Source organism: Artemia franciscana, chromosome 7 (genome assembly GCF_032884065.1).
Source record: "Artemia franciscana chromosome 7, ASM3288406v1, whole genome shotgun sequence".
NCBI classification, from domain to species: domain Eukaryota; kingdom Metazoa; phylum Arthropoda; class Branchiopoda; order Anostraca; family Artemiidae; genus Artemia; species Artemia franciscana.
Window position 1 is genome coordinate 15,456,351 of NC_088869.1, and position 23,932 is coordinate 15,480,282.

General features: G+C 34.7%; 1 protein-coding gene across 4 annotated transcripts in view; it reads right to left on the minus strand.

Annotated features, from left to right (window-relative positions):
• The window catches only part of LOC136028889 (striatin-3-like), a 64,898-nt gene that overhangs the window by 22,914 nt on the left and 18,052 nt on the right, over positions 1-23,932 (minus strand). Inside the window, exons 6-9 of one of the 4 annotated variants that reach the window (XM_065706845.1) lie at positions 17,639-17,752; positions 13,132-13,254; positions 6,508-6,612; positions 1,968-2,170 (exon numbers count right to left, since the gene is read on the minus strand). In XM_065706845.1, the coding sequence (XP_065562917.1) occupies positions 1,968-2,170; positions 6,508-6,612; positions 13,132-13,254; positions 17,639-17,752 (545 nt within the window). The remainder of the gene's footprint in view (positions 1-1,967; positions 2,171-6,507; positions 6,613-13,131; positions 13,255-17,638; positions 17,753-23,932) is intronic. The other 3 variants (XM_065706847.1, XM_065706846.1, XM_065706848.1) reach the window with 3 other exon arrangements.

Sequence of the window (23,932 nt, forward strand, 5' to 3'; positions counted from 1 at the left end):
GTTTAATTTTGAGATCAAAACAATTTTAATAGTACAACTGGTTACCAGAATTAAAGAAATCCCAAAACTTTCAATGTATGTTTATTAAGAAATGAAGGAAGAGTTGTTATTTCTTTTCCTATGAAGAACCATATTACAGGTAAAGACATATATTGTAAAATTGAAACGTAAGGTTTAGAACAGAAAAATTACTGTGGAATCTGTACAGATAGTCCAAAAGCAATGACCGGCAAAAATGCTGGTTTTGGAACATTTTTTTCAAGCTGCTCATGGTGATCATACAACTTTTGCTCACTGCCTTGTTCACCGAGAGGCCCTTACAGCAAAAGAAAGAAACCAAAATTAAACAATGTGGTTCAAGATGATGTTAAGATTACGAATTTTTAAGGTCAATGCCCTTGATAGTCACTTATTTAGAAATCTCTGTAAGGATACGGGTTCCAACTACACAACTTTAGTGTTGTACACAAAACTAAGGTAGTTGTCAAGAGGTCAAAGCTTAAGAAGATTATTGTCATTAAAAAATGAAATCGTGATATTTTTAACCAAAGGAAAATATTAACTTGCTGCTTTTTTTTCAAAATGACTTATGTCTATTCAAGCTGTGTCATTTGTTAAAGATCTTTGCTAAGTTAAACGAAGTCAACTTGTCTTTTCAATGAGATAAATAGCGATATATTTACTTCGGATGATAAAATTGATAGTTTTATTTTTAAAAATCAACATTTGGAAATTAGTACAGAAAACAACTCGTTCAAGATATCATTTAGTGTTGATAACCTTACAATCGAGAAAATCTTTCTAAACTTTTATTGGAAATATTATTTCAGATCAGTTAAAAGTGCAATAAACAAAGTTGCGCACATTTTTTATATTAAGTATTGATTTCAAAAAGGTAGTTTGGATGCAAAAGCTCTTTTGAGTTGGCTTAAGTGAAGTTGGCCAAATGTCACTTAAAGCTCAAGAGGAATTTACTGAGCTTTTGAGTGACTCAGACTTTAACTACAATTTCCAAAAAAAAAACCTTGATTGAATTCTGGATAGGAACTAGAATTGGTTTTCCAACAACTACTGATATGGTGTTAAACAATCTTCTGCCACTCAACATAACATATTTATGTTAAGTTACTTTCTCAGCTTTGACAAACATTACATCCTAATATCGTTCATCGCTAAGATGTTGAAGAAGTTTATTGTACAGCAGTCTCAAACATGCCACCAGGAATTAATTTGTTATGCAGTCAAAAGAAACAGGTACCTGTTATTTTCCTGTTATAAAGTATAAAGTTCCTGTTATAAAGTAACAGTCATTATAAAAGAAACAGTCATTAAATTTTTCTTTTCTTTTTTAAATTAGTACTTGCCACTCAACGACCACATTCGAATATATTCGAGCGAACTAAGACGGTCAGAATTCTCTTTTATTTATTTTATTGCAAACAAAAATGTAGTGTTGATATAAAATAGGGCACATAATTTTTGAAACTATAATAAATATAATTTAACAACTTTTATGCAATTTTTAATTTATGCAATAATATTTTTAATAATGCAATTTTTAACTTAGATTTTTCAATATTTCTAAACGAATTCTGAAACAACATATTTTCATGTCTACACGTAAGCTGTTTTTACAAGTTGTCAATGTATTTTTCAAATAAAATGAAAAGCAAATCACAAAATGTGATTCAGTAAATGGATAACGCTGAGTCTCAGCTTTTTGAAGGGCGTCTACCTTTATATTTAAGCTTAAGTAGAACTAAAATCTACTTTATTAAAATTTAATTTTTTAGCAATATAAAATATGGAATAAAATATATTATGTTCAAAAACAAATACACTATAGCTCATTGTACCTTTACTTGTCCTTCAATTATTTTTGAATGCCTGCAGTCTCCTGCATTAAAAATAAGCAGCAATAAAAGAAAATATAAAATTCTCTACACAAGTTCAAGGCAAATACTTACATCAAATCCTCCTTCAGCTTCGTTGTTGACTGTGAGTTGAGCTAACTCTCCAAGACCTAAGTTACCATCAATTGAATCCACGTGAGGAGACAATCCCAAAGCAGCAGCATCAACAGCATCTAATGGAGCTGGAGGAGGAGGAGCCATCCCACTACCACTTACTAATGGTCGATTTCGTGCACTCGAATTTTGAAAATTAACCACTGTAAAAAGTGCACAATTTTACATTTTTTTTTCAGCATAGTGATTTTCTAAAAGCCATAGGAAATCAACAGACAAGTCGTAACATTCTTAAAAAGGATCACGAAACTGTAGTTGTTTCCTCTATTTCATGTGTAGGTCTTCTGTGTATAACACAATTTAAAAATATCTACCCAAAATGACAACACAAGGAAACTTAGTGATTAAGGGTCTAGGTACTTTGGCTTAAGTATAGCCTATTATTGATATACAGCTTTGTCCAAACAGTGACTCAACTTTCTAAATTTTATGGGAAAGAAACAACAACTTAAAATTCCAAAGAACCAAAAATTTTGGAACGAGAACCAAATTACAGTTTCTTCAAAAATTTCACGTATATGTTATTCCAACCAATATTCGACTTAAAAAATCTTATATATTGATTGCTAATCGCTAATTTTAATTTCTAAGTGAAACTCAGTAAGCATTTAATAGCAAATTACTTTCAGTTTTAACATATAAAGGTTAGGAGCTATTTGGAAAACAGTGGTTCCTTAAGAAAAGAAATGTTGTGACATAGAAACAATGCACTGAATTTATCTCCACTTGATTAGAACATTCGATCATAGTTCTAGGACCGTGATTCCCAACTTGGGGTGAAGGCCCCGTCGGTAAAGCATGGCAATAATTTGGGGGGTCATGGGTAAATCTTGCATCTTTTGGCAAACTATACTTTATAACCTTAATCTTGGAAAAAAATCATGGAAATTGCGTCACACTCAAATGCATTTAAAGATAAAAATATATGATAGTATTACAATAACGTCATCCATTGCCTAAAAGATTTTTATACGTACAATATTTTCTACTAGCATAAAATATGACTAGAGGACGACACTCCCTCCCCAGAAACACCAATGGAATTTTAACCTTTATTCGGTTGATTACGCTAAAATTTTGAATAGCAAAATTTAAATGTCAAGAGGCCGGAGGGGAGGGGGGTCAGGATTTTCGAAATGCCTAGGTGGGGCATAACCCAAAATCGGTTGGGAATCAACGTCTAGCATATCCACCTTCTCTTTAAAACCTGAGGCAGAACCAAAATTTTCATGACACATAGAAGAAAAGAAAAGAATAAGACTGCAACATTTAGTACCATCCCATATAGAGCTTAAATGTCACCTATTTCTTTGCTTAAATATTTTTTTTAATCTATGATCTACGAATTGCAATGATAATAGAAACACAATAAATCATATGCACGTTTAGATTACCTTGTATTCTAATTTCCTTAATCCTTCATGAGGATATATTGTTGGTAAAATTCTACTAGAGAATTATTGATGGCACAAGTTATGTTTATTTTCAGTTATTTGCCACAGTTGGTAATTTTTTATTTTCAATGACTCGTGGTCTAAAACCTGATTTATGGCTGCTAACGTAAACAAAATTCAATATGTTCTGAATTGCACGAAATTTCAAATTAATTTCACTTTTTTCTTAAAATGGTTTTATTTTTCGGGCACTGATTTAAAATATAGTCCTTGTTTTACAGCTGCTAATGCTAAACAAGGAATTCTTTGTCACACATTTACAGTTCCTTGTTCTTCTTTTTTTCTAGATTTTTCTTAAATATCTAAGATATAGGGCTCCAGACTTTATTATAAATGAAGATTTTGTTTTTAAGTTCACTGTCTTATTAGAAGCTTCACGCGTTCTTCATTATTTCCATTTCACGATCCAGTTTAATTTCGTCATCCAGACGTCTGTTGTAGTTGGCTTGAGGGTGGGTTTTAGTGAAACCAATGGTGCTTATTCCAAATATTCAGATGCATCGGCTCGCGACCATGAAGGACAAGTCAATTTTTGTATATAAGCCCAAAATTGGCCTATCAGGACGCTGTAGCATAGTTTATTTTCTGAACCTTCGGAATTGAAAATGACTTGAAATAAACCGCATATATTCTGAATTCCAAAGATGAATAATTTGTGTGGTATTATTTGACAAATCTAGCACTAATTAAGAGGTTTCCAGCTCCAAAAAATACTAAATTTTTCAAGTATTTCTAATGATTTTTTACTCTTTACCGAAATTTCTTCAAGACTACCATACCTTTTCACTTTATCTCGAGGTTTGCCTAATTATTTTGAACACTTTGGTGCATTTTTGACGACAAAAATTCTATTCTCGGATGCAGCGATGAATTTTCTAACTATACCTGTGAAATGATCATAGGAATCAACTATTCTTCGCGGAAACAATCTACAATGATGAGTATGGGATTCAAAAGGTAAATGAAGCAAATAATGAGACATCTGATATTTTGGTTCTTCATGATACGCCATCTGGCACCTCAAAATGGCGTAAAAAAAACAGAAAAAACAAAATTTTTTGGGAAAAAAGATCGAGTGGGATGCTGTAGTGTCTTGTTATACAGCACGACGAGTTAAGTTTACGCTCATTTTCTGCTGAGACAAATAAATGCTCAAAAGTACCTTAAATATTCACAGATGAGTAGGAGATTACCCGTACCAATTATTAAATTACCAATATTAAATAGTTTAATTTACTAATTTTGTTCAGTTTGATGATAATTGTTTCGTTCTTTTAGGCACTGTTGAGAATAACCTTAACAGAGCTCGGTGGTATCATAGCCTTATCTTTTTACCTTGATTACCTAAATTAGGTTAATTTCATAACATTAAATTAACATCTTAAATAGTTGATAAAGTAATTTTATTTCAGTTAACGATATCTTTTTGTTCTTTTAGGTACTATCGGGAATAACTTTAGCAAAATATGGTGGCTATATTTTAGGTATTATCGGGAATAACTTTAACAAAATTTGGTGGCAAATTTAGGCTTTTGCTAAATCTCAAATATTTCAAGTTTTCTACTTCCGAATTTAGCTGCTTATAGAGCTGATTGGTGCTACACATGGTCTCATTTTTCTACCTAATCTCTGGGTCTTGTGATTAAAAATAAATGAATAAAAATTTTGAGGTAGAAAAGTTACAATAGACGCTTCTGTTATTCTTAATGAAGCTAAAATAAAAAATAAAAAGCAAACAAAACTGGGAATGTTCTTTTTTTTTGGCTCTATTGGTTAATATCAGTCAATCAATCTAATTATCTACAAGTTTAAGCACATGGTCGACACAAAATCTAGGAATTTTTTGGGAAAACACCATTTTTCTGAGAAAAGCTCATAGTTAACATGTGAATTTTATCTTGTCAAGCAAAAGATCGCTCCTTAGTGAAGTCAATATTTTCTTTTCTAGAAGATCTTAATTATAACAGGAGGAAAATTTGAACAACATGCAGTCTTCTTAATAGACACGCTATCTCCTGAGCCATTTGTTTTTAAATGAACGTTTTTGTAGCCTTATTTCTCTATAATCAAGCAGAAAGTCCAACAGTTACAGACTAGCCTTTATTCTTTTGTATGTCTGCAGAAGTTAAGCTCCTTATTTATTTAATGCATGCAAAATTAATTTTTTTTTTTTTTAACTTGCGCTTTCTTTACAACTTACTTTTCAATTTTTTAACTTCAATTTCTAACTTATGCTCAATTTTTTACAACTTACATTTTCTTTTCCATATTCATTTTTATTTTTTTTTTAGATACTTTGCGAAAACTAAGGATGAAAGCATTATTGTGAATAATACTGTAAATACTTCGAATTAATTACTTAAAAAAAAAGAGATTCTACAATATGGTACGACTATTGACTTTACACTTAAAAGTTCCCAACTAAAATCAAATACATCGTATAATCGACTAAACTTTTCCTTCGAGTTATTACATTTCAATGTGTATTTTTTTTAAGATATTGCATTTTGGCAGTGCAACTAAAAAGATTTTTCCATCATATACCTGGATTTATTTCTACATTAATTCTCGAGTCAAAACAGCTACTTATTCAATGAAATTTTTTTGCTTCTATTCAAGGCTAAGAACGGAGGGAATACTAAGAAAGCTATGAACGGAGAAAATCCGATGAAATGAAAATAAAACACTCAAATCAGTAAAGCTGCAGAAAAACACCTACTTGGTGTCGTTGAAACACAACATTTTTTTTAAAGAATGCGTTTGCAGACACAAATTTGCCAGGTCTTTGAGCATGCTGCACACGCCAAAAAATAATATGGAAAGCATGGGATAGAAATCGCTTAGAATAAAAAAAATTAGACATGCTTCCTATAAGGCGGCCCTCCTTGAACAATGGAAGACTGCAAGCACATAAAAAATTGAATAAAAGAAAAAAAAAATAAACAGGATAGTAGAATAAAAGAAATAATTCAATTGAAATAAAAGAAAATCTACAAATACGAAAATAATTCAAAAAGCGTTCACACCTGTTTGATCTTGATCAGATTCTTGGTCACTTTCTGCAGTAGGGTTCGGATAGGGGTCGTCATTCAGATTACTAAGCATGTCTTGCAATGTGCTTCGCTTTGGTCCTAAATATGCGTGCAAATAATTAAGAAAGTTAGCGAAAATAAATAGAAAACAGAAGAAAGGAAAATAAAAAGCGAAATGAGAACTAAAAAGCATAACGTACCTGCCCAGAAATTTATTACTTGGAAATGCTAAATTGTCCAAATATTGAAGGCTAAAAACTAAAACAAACCTTACAAAGCATGCAAAAATGAAAGCGAAAAAAAATAGAAAAAAATCAGGGCAAGAAAAGCACCAGTAGCAAAATAAATAAAAAAAACATAACAATAAAACGCTACTTTTCCTTGCCTCGAATAAAAACCGGCTCTCAGTCAAGTATACGAGCCAATTCTCTCGGTTACACTCAATGTTTTTAAAGTTAAAAATCGATTTACCTATCATAGTGACGAAAAAAATGCATGGGGTTTTTCTGAGCTTGGCCGCAAAATTATTCCTTAACATTTAGAACATTTATTAACAAAATATGCTAAATCCACAAAGCTAAATGGGCCCTATTTGAAACACACATTAAAATTAACAATAGAAAATTGTTTTTAGTAAGGGAATTGAGAAAAAAAAGAGTACATGATCCTGGAACAGCCACCAAAAGAACGACCTATAAATTTTGTCAAAAATTCGATTAGTTTGTATTCTAAACTGCTGGTGGACATAGTAACATAAAAAAGTTTTGGTCGACACCAAGCAATTCTAAACCAAAATTTCCCCTTGTTTTATACTAATACAATTTGGTATCATTATCATTAGACCGCTAAGAAAGTCTTTGCCAGAATAGGCGTTAAATCAAAATAAGGAAAATCACCTCATTGATACTCTATTGCATGCACTGTAAATAACTCTAATAGTTAGACTATAAGAGTTAGGTAGTTACACCAGATTATTAATTAATAGCTGAAAACAGTTATACTTTAATCAAATCCTAAATCTAACAGTTAAGCTCCGAGCAACAAGGGGTTTAACTACGTAACAATATACTTGCTTCAAAAACTTTTACAAATAAGGATGAATTACCGAATGATAGAAAAGACGTAACCCTTTCTACTGGTTACGACCTGTAGTCTCTAACCTCAACGCCCCGCTCTTTACGCTAAAGTTTGACTCTTTCTCTTAACTCTATTTTTAAAAATGTAAGAAACTTTAGCGTAAAGAGCGGGGCGTTGAGGAGGAAAAGCCCCTTTCATATACGGAGTAATTTCTGTTCGTTTTAAGTTTTAATGTTGCTCTTTACTTTCATTTAAAAAAACTTGATTTTTATTTAAATTTCTGGACGTTTTTGAATTAATGTATGTTTTGATCTTGGCTCTCCGCATACAAATAATTAAAACAAATTTGCATGTTAGTTAATTGCAATTAATCGGAAGATTTTGAGACGAGGAGCGAGGAAGGAGACCTAGTTGCCCTCCAATTTTTGGATTACTTAAAAAAAAACAACTAGAACCTTTAATTTTTTACAAACGTTTTCATTGGTAAAAAATATACGTAACTTACGAATTAACTTACGTAACGAACTTCTGCATTCGTATGTTTTTATTGCGTTTATGAGGAGTTCAACCGTCGTCGATACCTCGCTCTTTACACTCAAGCTGAAATCTTGTCTCAATTCCTTAAGAATGACTTCTGAATCACAATGGCCATAGAATAAATAGTTGAAATTACTAAAAATACTTTAGCGTAAAGAGTGAGGTATAACGAGGAGGTAAACCCCTCATATGTGCAATAATTTCTGTTCGTTTAAAGTTTTAATGCTGCTCCTTACTTTCAGTAGAAAAAACGTTTCACATTTTTTCCTTGTTTTTTCAAAGAATGCTAGAAAACCCTGCGCCCCCTTCATTGAAATTCTCTTCCCCCATGAAAAGTTTCTCCATGGAAATATCCTCCCACGTACCCCCCATCAACTCTCCCCCCTAAAACAAAAAAATCCCCCTGAAAACGTCTATACACTTCCCAGTAATCATTACTATATGTAAACACAGGTCAAAGTTTGTAACTTGCAGCCCCTCCCATGGGGACTGCAGGGGAGTAAGTCTTCCCTAAAGACATAGTTATTAGGTTTTTCGACTATGGTGAATAAAATGGCTATCTCAGAATTTTGATCCGGTGACTTTTGGGAAAAAATGAGCGTGGGAGGGGGCCTAGGTGCCCTCCAATTTTTTGGTCACTTAAAAAGGGCACTAGAACTTTTAATTTCCGTTAGAATGAGCCCTTTCGCGACATTCTAGGACCACTCAGTCGATACGATCACCCCTGGGAAAAAAAAACAAAAAAAAAACAAACAAAAAACAAATAACCACGCATCCGTTATCTGTCTTCTGGCAAAAAATACAAAATCCCATATTTTTGTAGATAGGAGCTTGAAACTTCTACGATAAGGTTCTCTGATACGCTGAATCTGGTGGTGTAGTTTTTGTTAAGATTGTATGATCTTTAGGGGGTGTTTCCCCCTATTTTCTAAAATGAGGCAAATTTTCTCAGGCTTGTAACTTTTGATAGGTATAACTGATGTTGATGAAACTTACATATTTAAAATCAGCATTAAAATGTGGTTCTTTTGATGTAATTATTGGTATCAAAATTCCATTTTTTAGAGTTTCGGTTACTATTGAGCCGGGTCGCTCCTACAACAGTTCGTTACCAACTGTTTGAAACATAAGTTTTGGTTTTCAAAAACTGCCCATAGTCTCTATTGCCTATGATTACATGCCAAGCATATAATCTGAACCTACAATGAAGCAAGGATTGAAAATCTCAAAAGTCTATGATATATTGACCTTCACAACTTCATTTATAAACTGTTTTTAAGCTGAAATAGGGGATATGTGCTAGCCATGTATTAGTCAACTTTTCTCCCTGGTGTTTATGCCGTATTTCATTCTTTTTAATAGGGCCCTTCTGTTGCGTTCTTAATAGGGAACTTCCCAATGAAAAGACTCAGTCAAAGTCACTTAAAAAAATTATGATTCGAATGGCTGAGGAGCTCTGCTCTCAACTGTTCAAAGAACCAAACTTGGTGGATTTATCCTTTTAGCAAATCAGCCGTAAACACAAGGTCAAAACTTGACCTTGGTTTGACCTTGTGTTTACGGACAAACAATAAGAAGAATATGAAAGAATTTTAAGACCGATCTTTTTCTTAAACACTCACATCAAGCTCACTAACCTTTCCATGGAAAGCTACATACAGTTTTTTCCGCTATCTGCATTTCTTAGTTGTCTTTTAACAGTAGAGCGTTCCTTTTCGATATAATACCTTAAATTAGGTTTTTTAGCGATGTCATGACGATTGCTGTGTGTATAGTCGAAATATCCAGGTTTTTGTATCTGTTTTAACTGTTTAATAAATGGACTTATCCCCATTTGAACGTTTATTTGTTGGTCGTAGACCGTTTCGCGTCTCCTTGATTCAATTTGCTGTCTTATTTTCTATCCCGAATTTTTCCCTGGATGGCCATAGCCTTCTTTCTTTTTTAAGTAAAAAGCGTGAATTTGATAGCCTTCTTTCTTTTTTTTAGCTAAAAAGGTGTAAATTTGAATCCGCTACTGAAATTTTTTTTATTCTCATTGTGTCGGCATGATTAGATCGTAATATTCATTTTGGAGATATCCTTGAGCAGCCAGTTATCTTTCTTTGTTCACAAGTAAACTACCGATTTCAATGTAAGAGTAGCTGAAATTATAACAATCAAATTGAAAAATAAAATGATAATTACGGCAACTCCATTAGATGCCTCGGAAGGAACTGAAAATATATACTATCTTTTGAATTGAGAAGGAAACTAAAATTAAACAGCGTAAAGTGCGAGGTGCTGACAAGGGGGCGACCCCCATCATATACGTGATCATTTTTGTTCGTTTTTAAGTTTTACTGTTGCTCCTTATTTAATTCTTTTTGTCATTTAATCTTTTGAAAAGAGATTATATAAAATTACGTATTGTTTGAAAAGTTGTTTTTCTGTGGTATGATGTTATCCTGAGTGTTTTTGCTGCCTGGCTTCCTTTGGTTTGTTCTTTACAAGATTCCTAATAGGAAAAATCCAAAGGTAAAGAAAATCTTCTTTATTTTTACAGGGTATCATATACGACTTTTTAAAAAAGGTGGGTTTTTCACATGTGTTTCAAGTTAAATCCTATATTCAAGAGACAAACATTGGAATAAAACGTATAGAAATGCATATCAGGATGCTTTTGTTATTTATCTAATAAACCATATTATATATCCTTGGCATAATATCGACATCACATCAATGTTGCAACCAAATCTGCTTTAAAAGTATTTAGAGCTATAGGAAGTGTCTTGAGACACAAACAAAGGAAATATAAAACAGATGTATGACTGAAATTTTTTTTACAGCCGATATTTTTGCTGATTCCGCTCGTCTATTCATTTTCTTTCAAAATTGGTTCGATGAATACTGCCAGCTATATGCATTCCTCAGTCCAACATCATCCAGCACCCCCTACCCCCTACAAGACTCACTGAAATTTGTATCTGCCTAGCTGGCGTGCAGTAGTCCAATATTGTATAACAGAAAATAATACTATCTATACGCTCTATTCAATAGCCCTCATTTTGTATGAACTGTAGTTATGCTTAGGAACGAGCACGGCACCTTTTATCAGTCCTGCTTCTGAATCCGGAAGGATATCTATATAGCTTTTCGATGATATTTTTTCTCGATTACATTTCTACCCAGTTTGGACCAAATTTCAGTTATACGGCACAAAATCTACAGTTGTTTGTGGTAAGATCTGAAACCATGATCTGATATGGTAAAATCTAAACTATATATACCTTTCTGATGTATCTTAACTAACGGACGATCTCAAAATTTTCACTTTAGCATTGTGCCCAGTTCGAGCATTTTTTTTTGTTCGGTCCATAATGGTGGAAATCTTTTATTACTTAAAAAAGGGCACCAGAATTATTAATTTCCGTATCAATGAGTACTCTCCCGATATTTTCCGACCGCTGCACCGAAATGATCTCCACTGGGAAAAAAAACTAATAAACAAGTTTCCCACAAAAAACATTTTTCGTGCATAAGAAATTAAAACTCCATACTAGGCTTCTTGGACATATTAAGCGATACAGTAATTTTTATCAAAATGGCACCTTTTTTCAAAAATCACGCGCCTCGCAGCGAAATGAAAAATCGCGCGAAATCACAGCCTCGTAACTTCATATAGTTTTTTTTTTTAATTTGCAATTTTTAGACTTTTGGAATAACCGTAAAAAAAATTCTTTTGATATACTTATTGTTGCCAAAATATCGTTTTGACACTTTCTGTTCCTATAGACAGAGGTCGTTCTTTATATACGATTCCCTATTACGAAGAGCGCACACACTTTTTGACAATAGTAGCACCATTCGACAGTCTTGGTTCAAAACACTTTTTCATAGCTTTCAGTTAAAGGGTAAAAGGTAAAGGATACGGCACCAGATCCTTAAAATCTAAAACAGCGGTTCTGATATCCGTTTTAAAGCCCTTCAGCCAGGAAGTGCAATGGAGGGATGGTGACCAGCAGCCTATGCTTTCGCACACTCTTCCTGCTTACCTTCTCCGATTTCTTCAGGTTCGCATTTATAGATGGGTCGAATTTGATGGGTTTTACAGTCACGCAACTTACCCCCGTTCCGAACCAAATAATTGGCTAAACCAGAAACCAGACCCAAACCCTTCGGATAAAGGATTCCAAATCCAGCGCACCAGCCATTCGGCTAGGATGAGCTGTTACCATTTCAGAGAATAGAAAACTAAAATAAGCAAAGCAAATTGTACAATAGAGTCGCAAAGAACAAGCAAACAGAAGCGTTAGCACATTAGTTGACTAAACAATAACCAAAAAATATATTATGAATGATATCACATGCTATGTGTAGCAGCAGGAGGAATTTTTTGTTTAATTAAAAAGTCAAAAACAGGTCTCCTCCTTAGAGAGAAGCGCCTGGAAGTTCTTGATCCATATTTACAAGGTCTAGACATAAAAATTTGTATATTTTTAATCACTTGGGATGCTCATTTTACACCTTTAAATTTGTATATAATGACTACTCTGCTCTCCATCAACGTTAAGGTTGAACACCTTTACAAAAGCGTAAACATCGTAGATGTCCTCATGAGCCGATACGACAATAATCTACACAATTAATGTTGCGCCAGTTAAAGTGATCGTTAGAACAAGCTAGGAGTGAATGTTAAGTCATGTCCTCAACCACTAGGGATGAAAATCGTCCTCGAACACAAACCCATGCTTTTTCCATACCCACAATCCATTTTTTGTAATCTTTGGGAGATTTTCTGACTTGATTTATTTTAGAAAACCACTCTTCTTTTGAAAGTTAATTTTGAAATTTTCCAGTCCTTCCATACTTCATTTGATTCCTTAAAAACGGGGCTAACACCACCTCCAACACAGTTCCTTTCCTTAGTGACCCATAAACCAAGTCAAGCATTAGTGACAGTGAACAAAATGCGAAGTGGCAAGGTCCCTTATCCCACGAGGAATTTACAATTGGGATACTCACTTGCAAGGGATCCCTTTTTCTGTTTTCCCCGATCCCTCCTATATTGTTCCTTTAGTTGAGCAATATGATCAACGTTTACTGACCAGTCAGTTCCATTACTATCACTTCCAGGTTTGAACAATGCTACAAAGTATATACTAATACACCTGTGTTCATACAATAAATTCCCAGATTTTCCTTTATAAAACTCTATAACAAACTGAATTTAGCTATTTGGTAGTGTAGCTATAAATAGTATCTCTAATTAACCAGAATATAAATTACATATTTCAGATAGATAGATAGATAGACAGATAGATAGGTGTATTTCAAAAACCCGTGGGCCATATACACACAAAAATATAAATAAATAACAAACAAGCAAGGAAATTAACAACAGTACGAACACGAACAAAAAAACAGAATTCAACGCAAAAAGTACCTAATCTAACTGCAAAAGAAATTAATCATATAAAACTTTTTCTTCTTATTAAAGATTTATCTATATATACTCCCACTCGAAATATTGTGGTTGGGTTATTATTTTGTAGAATACCCGGAAGCATCAAATTAATCCCATGCAAATAAATTTCCCGTAAATCCAAGAGCACCGGGCATTTCCGGAGAAAATGATCCAAGTCTTCATCATCAACTTTACAAAGGGGACAAACATACCGCCTATCAAGACCAACTATCATTTTATTTTTGTCGAACGTTTTTTGCCTGTCCTGGATTGGAAGACAATTTGCCCTAAGCTGAATCCAACGACGTAGAATCATAGCCGGTAAATTAAATTTAAAATAAACTTCCTCCCCAAAACTAGATTTTGCCTGATTATAATGTTGTAGGGTTGTAGAATTAAAAACCAGCCCTTGCCAATGCTGAATTTCCTGACTCTCTAATATAAATCGTACCTGGCTTTCTAAATTTGTTGGTACATCACGAGAGCAAAGACCATTATTCCATAAATAAGGCATTCCTACTTTTTCTAGTAATGATTTAATTTGGGATGGCCACGAGGTTTTTAAACCACATTTCAGCATCTCTTCATATGCCACTCTTACTAGTCTATCTTCATTACTCTTAGTTAACTTCAACCAGAATCTAAGCATTAAAATATACCTACGTAGCTTTAAAGAAAACAGGCCCATATCACCTTTCAGAATCTGTGAATGAGTTGTCTGATGTAGACCAAACACTCTTTTATAATACTGGAGCTGAAGGGACTCAAGTTGCTGCACCGTTTCTCCACCCCATATCTCTGCTCCATATTCTATCACGGGTAAAATTTTTGTGTTAAATATTCTTTTATGCATTTTTAGGTTTTTGATCCCCATTATCGTCGGGTTTCTAAATATAGCTGACATGGCCACCCTACCTCTCTTAATTACTTCATCAACATGACTCCTTAGGCTTCCATTTTCCGATAAGATAAAGCCTAAATATTTTATTCTTTTACTTATAAATAGTTCCTTATTATTAAATTTAAATGTATATTTTTCATCGTCCCCAACCTTCTTTTTTTTAAAAATAACAACGTCGCTCTTTTCAGTATTCAGCCTTAACTTTTTTATATGCAAATATTCTTCTATGAGATTCAAAAGAGTCTGTAGATCTTGCGGTTTATTAGCCACCAAAGCAATATCATCTGCAAATAATAAGAGGGATAATTTTTGAGTCCCTAGGCTAACTTTCGGAGCCCATCTATTCTCTAGAAAATTAACAACATCATTAATAAAATATTAAACAACTTAGGTGAAAGGGTGCTGCCCTGTTTTACTCCCCGCTTAATATCAAAAAGCTTCGAAAACCTATTACCAACTTGAATGATTCCACTCACACAAGTATACATGCTCACTATCAATCTAACAAATGAATGGGGACGGCCAATATTTAGCATGGCATGCTTCAATAACTCTCTGTCGACACTATCAAAAGCCTTATGGAGATCCAGAAGTCCCACATAAAGACAAGTTTTACCCTTTCCATATTTATCTATTAATGCCTTTAAAATAAACACACTATCTGTCGTCCCATACCCTGTCCTGAAACCTCCTTGTTCCTCATGTATTAAATTATTTTTATTTAACCAATTGGAAAGCCTGGTATCTAATATTTTCTCCAAAACCTTACTTAAAGCAGGGACAAGTGCTATTAAACGATAATTTTCATGAGCCTTCGGGTTTCCTCTCTTAAGAAGTGGTATAAACAATGATGTCTTCCAAGCGCTTGGCCATTGCCCTGACCTTAACACCTTATTACAAAGAAGAACAATTATCGGCATCAAAATGGAAAGAAAATTCTTAAATAACAATATTGGTATACCATCAACACCCGCAGCAGTACCACCTTTTAAATTCTTAAATATTGACTTAATCTCTTGGCCATTCACATCACCCACTAAGTCGTAATCATGTTCTCTCATGGGATAAATAACCATCTCTGGGGTATGCGCTACCTCCTGAAGATCTGCACAAACACCTTCTAAATTATTTAGGTAATCAGGCCATGAATCAGCTTCCGGAACAGCCTGGGTATTAACATTTCCCCTTCCACTATCATTCTTTATATAGCCCCGAAACTTTTTAAAATCTTTATTTCTAAAATCATCAGCAATATCCAGTTTCTTCTTATTCTCGTACTCTTTTTTTCTTTTTATTAAACTTTTATATTCTCTTCTTTTATCTTTACATTTAGCCAATTTTAGACTTTGATCTTCCGCGCTATCAAATTCATTCAAACGATTTAATAAATATTTTGCTTCTTCTTTCATTAACTTGCAATCGAAGTCAAAATATCTCTCACTCTTTTTTAATTTTTTGGTCAGGCCACATGATTCTGCACAAGTACCCATTATTTCATTTAACAGCATAATTAGACTATGTGCATCTTCTTCATTGTCTTCTAACGCTTTCAACTTATTTTTTACATGAGAGTCCAAGGGCTCCCTTCTAAATACCTCAATATCTTTATCTGTTAAATCATTTCTAATTCGTTTTTCTAAACCTATTTTTCTATAATCCCCATTATAGAAATTTCTTACTCGTGAACCGTGGTTCACAAACTGCCCAATCTTCACCTCAAGCATAATAGCTCTATGATCAGATCCAACTAAATCTAATACTCCCATATTTATTGATTCAGGTACAAATTGCGTATTAATTAGCACATAATCTACAACACTTGGAGTTAGACCCGAAAGGCAAGTGAACTCGCCCCTACCCTTATCATTCCCAAACCTACCATTCGCAATCATCAGACCATGTTCATTTTGGAATTTTTAAATTCAAAAAATTTAACATTTGGCATAGGAGTACATAAGTAGCGGATAATACTAAACCGGAAAAAAGGAAAAAGTGAAAAAGATACACTAAAAAAATATACAAAGTAGCATATAGAGAAAGGAGAAAACAGATTATTCATGGTTTATTTAAAGGTTAGAGGGAGAGGGGGAGAGGCAGCAATAAAAGTGTAGATTAAAATTTTAATTATTCATATTAGATCTTGGAATTAAGTCAATTTTTGGAAAACTGAATTATAGATTATCTACTTTTGCAAAAAAAAACTGGCTACTTCCTCAAACAATAAACGTGCTTTGGAAGAAGCCTCCACACTCTACACCCTATTCCATATAATTTCTTATACTTGACGTGAAATACACTATTTTTCAGTTGTTTGACACAATCCCAGGTTCGACTTCGAATCCAGATGAGAACAATCCAGTTTTATGTCTTTAAACGAAAACGCTTCTGTAGACAGAAGTCCAATTTAAAGGGAAAATTCTCTGTTCAGACAACATGAGTTATGCACGAAACGAGTGTAAACGTTCATCTATGTTAAACACTAATTAAGCTCTGATATATTATCTAGAGGTTTTTTTGAAGTTCAGTTAATTAGTACATCTTGTATTGAGCTAATCCAAAGGTACAAAAACGTATGTTCTGCGTAGCCCAGATACTGATCTCCTGATTCTCCACCTTCAGCCGGGAGTACAATGCGTAGTTGGGGCAAATAATCCCGACACTTCCCCTGGTTTCCCAGATTTTTACCAGCCTAATAGGAGCTAGGTCGACTCTTGGCTGAGCTTCCAGAGTCACATCACTGACCCCGTTGAAAATCAAATACCCAGCAATACCAGGACTCAAACTCTTGTTCTCAGGAATAAAGGATTTTTAGTCTCGAGCGCTAATCACTCGGCAAGGATGGAATCCAAAGATAGGACTATAAAAAAGATATTTGCTATTAAATTATCACCAACTTAGCTTTTTTTTCTGAATCAGTTCAGGGTTCTGAATAGCCAATAGCTCATGTGCAAAGTTGATAAATATTTGATAACTGATCATCCATTTTGGAAACTAGCCTTTAACCACAATATGTCTGCTGAACACAATATATCACACCTTCAATGTATGACGAAAGTTCCCTGATTAAATGACAACTTGAGTATCATAGATGATATAGGATTTTCTTTTAAATCAAGGATGCCCTAAATGGCCAGAAGATTCTTAATAAACTAATGCCAACTCACCCCATTCAGATGTTTCCTTTGACCCGTCATTTGCTTCATCTTCTCCACTCAGAAAGCTGAACTCATTCAGAACTTCTTCAGTTTCATTATCCATGTCTTCAACAAGGTTACCACCTACAAAAATATTGAAACTTGAAGACCTCGAAGTGCCAAGGATATATATGTATATTTATGTTAGTATATTTATTAAGTATATTTATGCCAGAAAACTGAGATTTTTTTTTAGATTTTTCTTTAGTTTGTTTCAAAGTTATGACGTCTTTAGGGTAGTATCACATGTCAGTCACCATATTGGAAAAAAAGTAAAACAAGCTGTCTAAATTTGACAATGCTTTCCATCGGTAAAAATTTTGAACACTATCATGAAATAAAAAAAATTACCCCACCCCTCCACCCATATTACGTCTATGCATACCCGAAAAACCCGATTTTCTAATATCTCTCTTTTGGTTGTTTCAAAATTATGATGTCTCTAAGTAGCATCACATTTACGCCACAGTTACCATGTTGAAATAGAAAAAAAAGTAAAACAAACTGTCTACGCTCTCCATCCGTAATAACTCTATCACTAACATTAAAAAAAAAAATCCCCCCTCGATTCATCTTAGGTCTATCAATGCATGACAAGCCCAAACTAATATCTCTCTTTTGGTTGTTTCAAAATTATGACGCCTTTAGGGTAGTATTACATTTACGTCAGAGTTGCCATGTTGAAACAGAAAAAAAGAAGTAAAACAAACTGTCTAAATTTGACAATGATTTCCATCCGTAAAAATTCTAACACTAACATTAAAAAAAAATTGCCCTCCCCGGCATATCTTAGGTCTATCCACACCTGAAAAGCCCCATTTTCTAGTATCTCTTTAGACGTCAAAATTATGATGTTTTTAAGGTAGTATCACATTTCCGTCAGAGTTGTCACGTTGAAATAGAAAAAAAAAGAAAAATTAACTGTCTAAATTTGGCAATGCTTTCCATTTGTAAAAATTCAAACACTAATGTTAAAAAAACATCGTCCGCCCCCATCAACCATCTTAGGTGTATCCATACCTAAAAAGCCCCATTTTCTAATATATCTTTTTTGGTTGTTTCAAAATTATGAAGCTTTTGAATAGTAAAATATTTTCTTCAGTGTTTCCAAGTTGAGCCGAGAAAATAAATAATCTAAAGTAAACTTTGACAAAGTTTTTGAGCATAAACATTCCAACATTAACAAAGGGTAGATTGCCAAAGACAACTACACTCTCAAATGAAAAACTACATTTTCGTAAGCTGTTTGTAACATACACACATTTAAGCTGTTTGGTACACCACATTTCTTAAGTACACTATAAGTATAATCTCACTTACACACCTTCTTAAGCTGTTTGGTACACCACATTTCTTAAGTACACTATAAGTATAATCTCACTTACACACCTTCTTAAGCTGTTTGGTACACCACATTTCTTAAGTACACTATAAGTATAATCTCACTTACACACCTTCTTAAGCTGTTTGGTACACCACATTTCTTAAGTACACTATAAGTATAATCTCACTTACACACCTTCTTAAGCTGTTTGGTACACCACATTTCTTAAGTACACTATAAGTATAATCTCACTTACACACCTTCTTAAGCTGTTTGGTACACCACATTTCTATGACAGCTCCTACTGCCAAAAACCGCAGAACTGCATATAGAGGTCTAATTGACTTTAATTTCTTCAAGATATATTGTATTGTAAGTTCACTCTTAACTAATTCAGCCAGTGGCACCGATTCACGAAAATGTAGGGGAGAGGGTTAATAATTTTAGGGGTGGGAGCAAAAACGATCAGTTAGCCACGATAAAATAGAAAATAGCTGCGAATGAGAAATAACAGGGTATTTTTGAAAGTCTAGTCGGGCCGGGCGATTGCCACCCTAACTGGAGCCCCCTGGATTCAGGAATCAGATTTCATTTTCAACGTACTTAACACTTCAAAATATTTCTTCCTTACAACTTAGTTCATAGTATCAAACATAATCAACATTCTAATGAGTATATTCCCATGTGTTGGAATTTTTTCGGCTATTTCAATAGATGTACGTGCTAAGTACGAGAATAACACTGCTGCAGTTGAGGTAGGAAATGAGGTTAGCAACTGGTTTTGTATTAAATCATGAGGTAAGAAGGGTTGTGTTCTATACCCCTTTAAATGGATCATTTTGATGGATTTCGTCTTAAGGAGCACAGGAAAGGCAATTGGAGACCACGGAATCAAATAGGGAGGAAAAACTCTCCTGGACTTAGATTATGCTGATGATTTAAGAATATTAGATAAAAGTTTGAGGAAAACGAATGAATTTTTAGAGGTTTTGCGAGTTCAGGGTGCTAGAATAGGTTTGAAAATTGATGTTAAGAAGGCTAAGTCACTAAGGCTAGGAATAAGTGAAGGTGAAGAAAAGGTGACGTTGGGTAACGAAAAGATTGATCAGGTGGGCAGCTTCACTTACCTTGGTAGTATTATTGGTAAAGACGGTTGGAGCAGTGAAGATGTTAGAAGTAGAATAGCCAAGACTCAAGGTGTTTTTTCGCAGTTAAAAAAAAGTTTGGAAGAATAAGAAGATAAGTCTGCAAACAAAGATTAGAATATTGGAAGCTACAGTGATGACAGCGGTCAAATATGGCTCTGAAGCATGGGCGCTCCGAAAAGCGGATGAAAAATTACTAGATGTTTTCTAGAGAAATTGTCTACGGATTATTCTGGGTACCAGGTTGACTGACCGTATTTCAAACAGTAGGTTGTACAAAGAATGTGGTTCGATCCCGCTTTCTAGGGCTATAATGAAAGAAAGGTTGAGATGGCTAGGCCACGTTCTGCGGATGAAGGATGACAGATTGCCAAAGATCGTCCTTTTTGGCCAACGGTCTGGGGCTACAAGGAAAGCAGGTCGTCCTCGTCTGGGGTGGAAGGATGTCATGAATAAAGATTTAAAGGAAATGGAAACTTCCTGGGAGGGTGTAAAGAGGGAGGCGTTGAATAGATTAGGATGGAGGAGGAGCATGCGTAGCTGTGTTGGCCTCAGACGGGTTGGTGCTGTGGTGAGTTATTAGTAGTAGTAGTAGTATTTCAATAGGTAAAATTTTAAATGATTTTTGAAAATAAACATAGTCTAGGCCATTATTCATTAAGGAGACGTTTCATGGAATCAATAAATGTGATCAGCTAAAGAAAATTTCTAGAAAGCCGGCCTACTGGGCTGCTTTTTGTCAAAAAAAAAAAAAAGAAAAAAAAAAAAAAAAAAAGCTAAGAGCTCATATGGCACTTGTGACGAGGTCGAAAGACCCAAGAGCTCATATGGTATGAGCTCTAGCAAAATTCTAAGAATCAATAGATTGTTTTAAAAGGAAAATCAGAGGCATAATGCCGGTCGGGATTTAAAATAAGTGCTCTGAGTCACGAAGTACTTCTAAATATCAAAATCCATTAAGATCCGATGACCCACTTATAAGTTAAAAATACTTCAATTTTTCCTCTCCCTTCAGCCCCCCAGATGGTCGAATCGGGGAAAAAGACTATCATGTCAAGTTGTGCAGCCCCCTGAAACGCCTACCAATTTTCATCGCCCAAGCACGTCCAGAAGCATCCAAACTCACCAAAGCACTGAACCCCACCACTTAACTCCACCAAAGAGAGCGGATCCAGTCCGGTTACGTCAATAACGGATCTACGACATTTATAAGCGTTTTCCAAGATTTCTAGTTTCCCCCTCCAACTCCCCCAATGTCAAAAGATCTGGTCAGGATTTGAAATAAGAGCTCAGACATGAGTTCCTTCTAAATATCAAATTTCATTAAGATCCGGTTACCCGTTCTCAAGTTAAAAATACCTCATTTTTTCTGATTTTTCCAAATTAACAAACCTCATCTCCCTCAGTTCCTTATGTCAATATCGTATCTATAACTTGTGCTTATTCTCCCCATCAAGTTTCATCCCGATCTCTCCACTCCAAGGGTTTTCCAAGATTTCCGGTTTCCAAGATTTCTGTTTCCCTCCTCCAACCCTCTATGTCCCCGTATCCGATTCGAATTGAAAATGGAGCATTCTTCTATATATCAAGTTTCATTAAGATCCGATCACTCATTCGTAAAATATCTCGATTTTCACGTTTTCCAAGAATTTCGGTTTTCCCCTCCAACTCCCTTCAATGTCATCAGATCTGGTAGAGATTTAAAATGAGAGTTCTACAGCACAAGATCCTTTAAGATATCAAATTTCATTAAGATCCGGTCACCCGTTCGTAAGTTACAAATACCTCATTTTTTCTAATTTTTCCGAATCACCCCCCCCCCCAACTCCACCAAACGAGAGCGGATCCGGTCAGGTTGTGTCAGTCACCTATCTTGGACTTGTGCTTATTCTTTCCACCAAGTTTCATCCTTATCTCTCCGCTTTAAGCGTTTTCCAAGATCCCCCCCCCCCCATAATGACACTGGATCCAGTCAGGATTTAAAATGAGAGATCTGAGTTTCGAGGTCTTTCTAAATATGAAATTTCATCAAGATAAGATCACTCTTTCGTAAGTCAAAAATACCTCATTTTTTCTAATTTTTTAGAATTAATCCCCCCCAACTCCCCCAAAGAGAGCAGATCCGTTCCGGCTATGTCAATCCCGTATCTAGGACTTGTGCTTATTTTTCCCACCAAGTTTCATACCGATCCCTCCATTCTAAGCGTTTTCCAATATTTTAGGTTCCACCTCCCACCCCCCCCCCCCCAACTCCTTCAAAGAGAGCGGATCCGCTCCGGTTACGTCAATCACATATCTAGGACTTGTGTTTATCTTTCCCACCAAGTTTCATCCCGATCCCTCAACCCTAAGCGTTTCCCGAGATTTTAGGTTCCCCCCTCAATTCCCCCTAATGTCACCAGATCCAGTCAGGATTTAGAATAAGAGCTCTGAGAGACGATATTCTTCGAAACCTCAAACTTTATTAAGATTCAATCACTCCTTCGTAAGTTAAAAATACCTCATTTTTTCTGATTTTCAGAACTAACCCCCCACCCAACTCCCCCAAACAGAGCAGATCCGTTCAGGTTATGTCAATCACGTATCTAGGACTTCTGATTATTTTTACCACCAAGTTCCATCCCGATCCCTCCATTCTAAGCGTTTTCCAAGATTTCAGGTTCCCCCCTCAAACTCCCACCAATTTCAATGGATCTGGTCGGGATTTAAAATAACAGCTCTAAGACATTATACCCTTCCAAATATAAAATTTCATTAAGATCCCATCACCGTTCGTAAGTTAAAAATATTTCGTTTTTTCTATTTTTTCCGAATACTGGTTCATGGCTTAGATTTGCATTTACGATTATTTTTCTTGATCGGAATTTGCATTTTATTCTAATGTTTCAGTAACTATGAGCTGAATTTCTTCCAGAGTTAAATTATTTTAATCTAAATAGGGTTTTAAAGGGACTGTGGAGTAAGTATTCAGGAGATGACAGCACCCATTTCACTACAAACAAACTTTGTTTGTGTAGGCTATATCTTTGTAGTCGTCTTAGTACAGTATTTGTATGCGTATGTCTGTGCAATAGTGGTGTTTAGGGTGTGCCTGAAGTGGTGCTTAAGGTGTGCAGCTTCTTTCTATAATTTTCATCTCTTAGTTCTTTCATCCTAAGTCCTTTCGCAGAATCAACGGACTCACCGAGTCCATTGATTTTGAATTAAAATCAAGTAGTTGTGGGCATCAAGCCATGGTTAATTGTAGAAAAAGCCAAGACAGTTCGAGTGAATAAGAGGCAAATCTGGCATAAGCCCTTATTAGGATTGTATAAAAATGATGTCAGTTCATTTGTTGATAGATAAGTCTATCCATCATCCGTCCGTGCGTCATTCCTAGGGCAGAACTATGGTGGATAGTCGTAGAACTAAGGGATGAAAGAACTGAAGGCAAAGAACTAAGGACGAAGGGAGTTCTTATGGTATGTAGCTCCTTTATATAATTTTTATAACATGGTTTTTAATTTTTGGTTACTTTGGACTTTGATTCGTTCTTTAATTAAATCTTTCTTATGAAATCCTTTCACACCATTCGGAGAGAACATGCTTAGTGTTTGGCCCTAGATCAGTGGTAACCAACTGATTTGGTCCATATCCCACCTACAAATTTCTTAAATCTTGATAAGCTCCACGTGACATTTAAATTTTGTTAGTCAAGATTTTACGTGTATTCACCAAAAGGAAGCTTAGAAGGCCACCAATATCTTTTTCTGGTCGTCTTCTAGGTATATTTTGAACTAATGGAAAATATGCCTG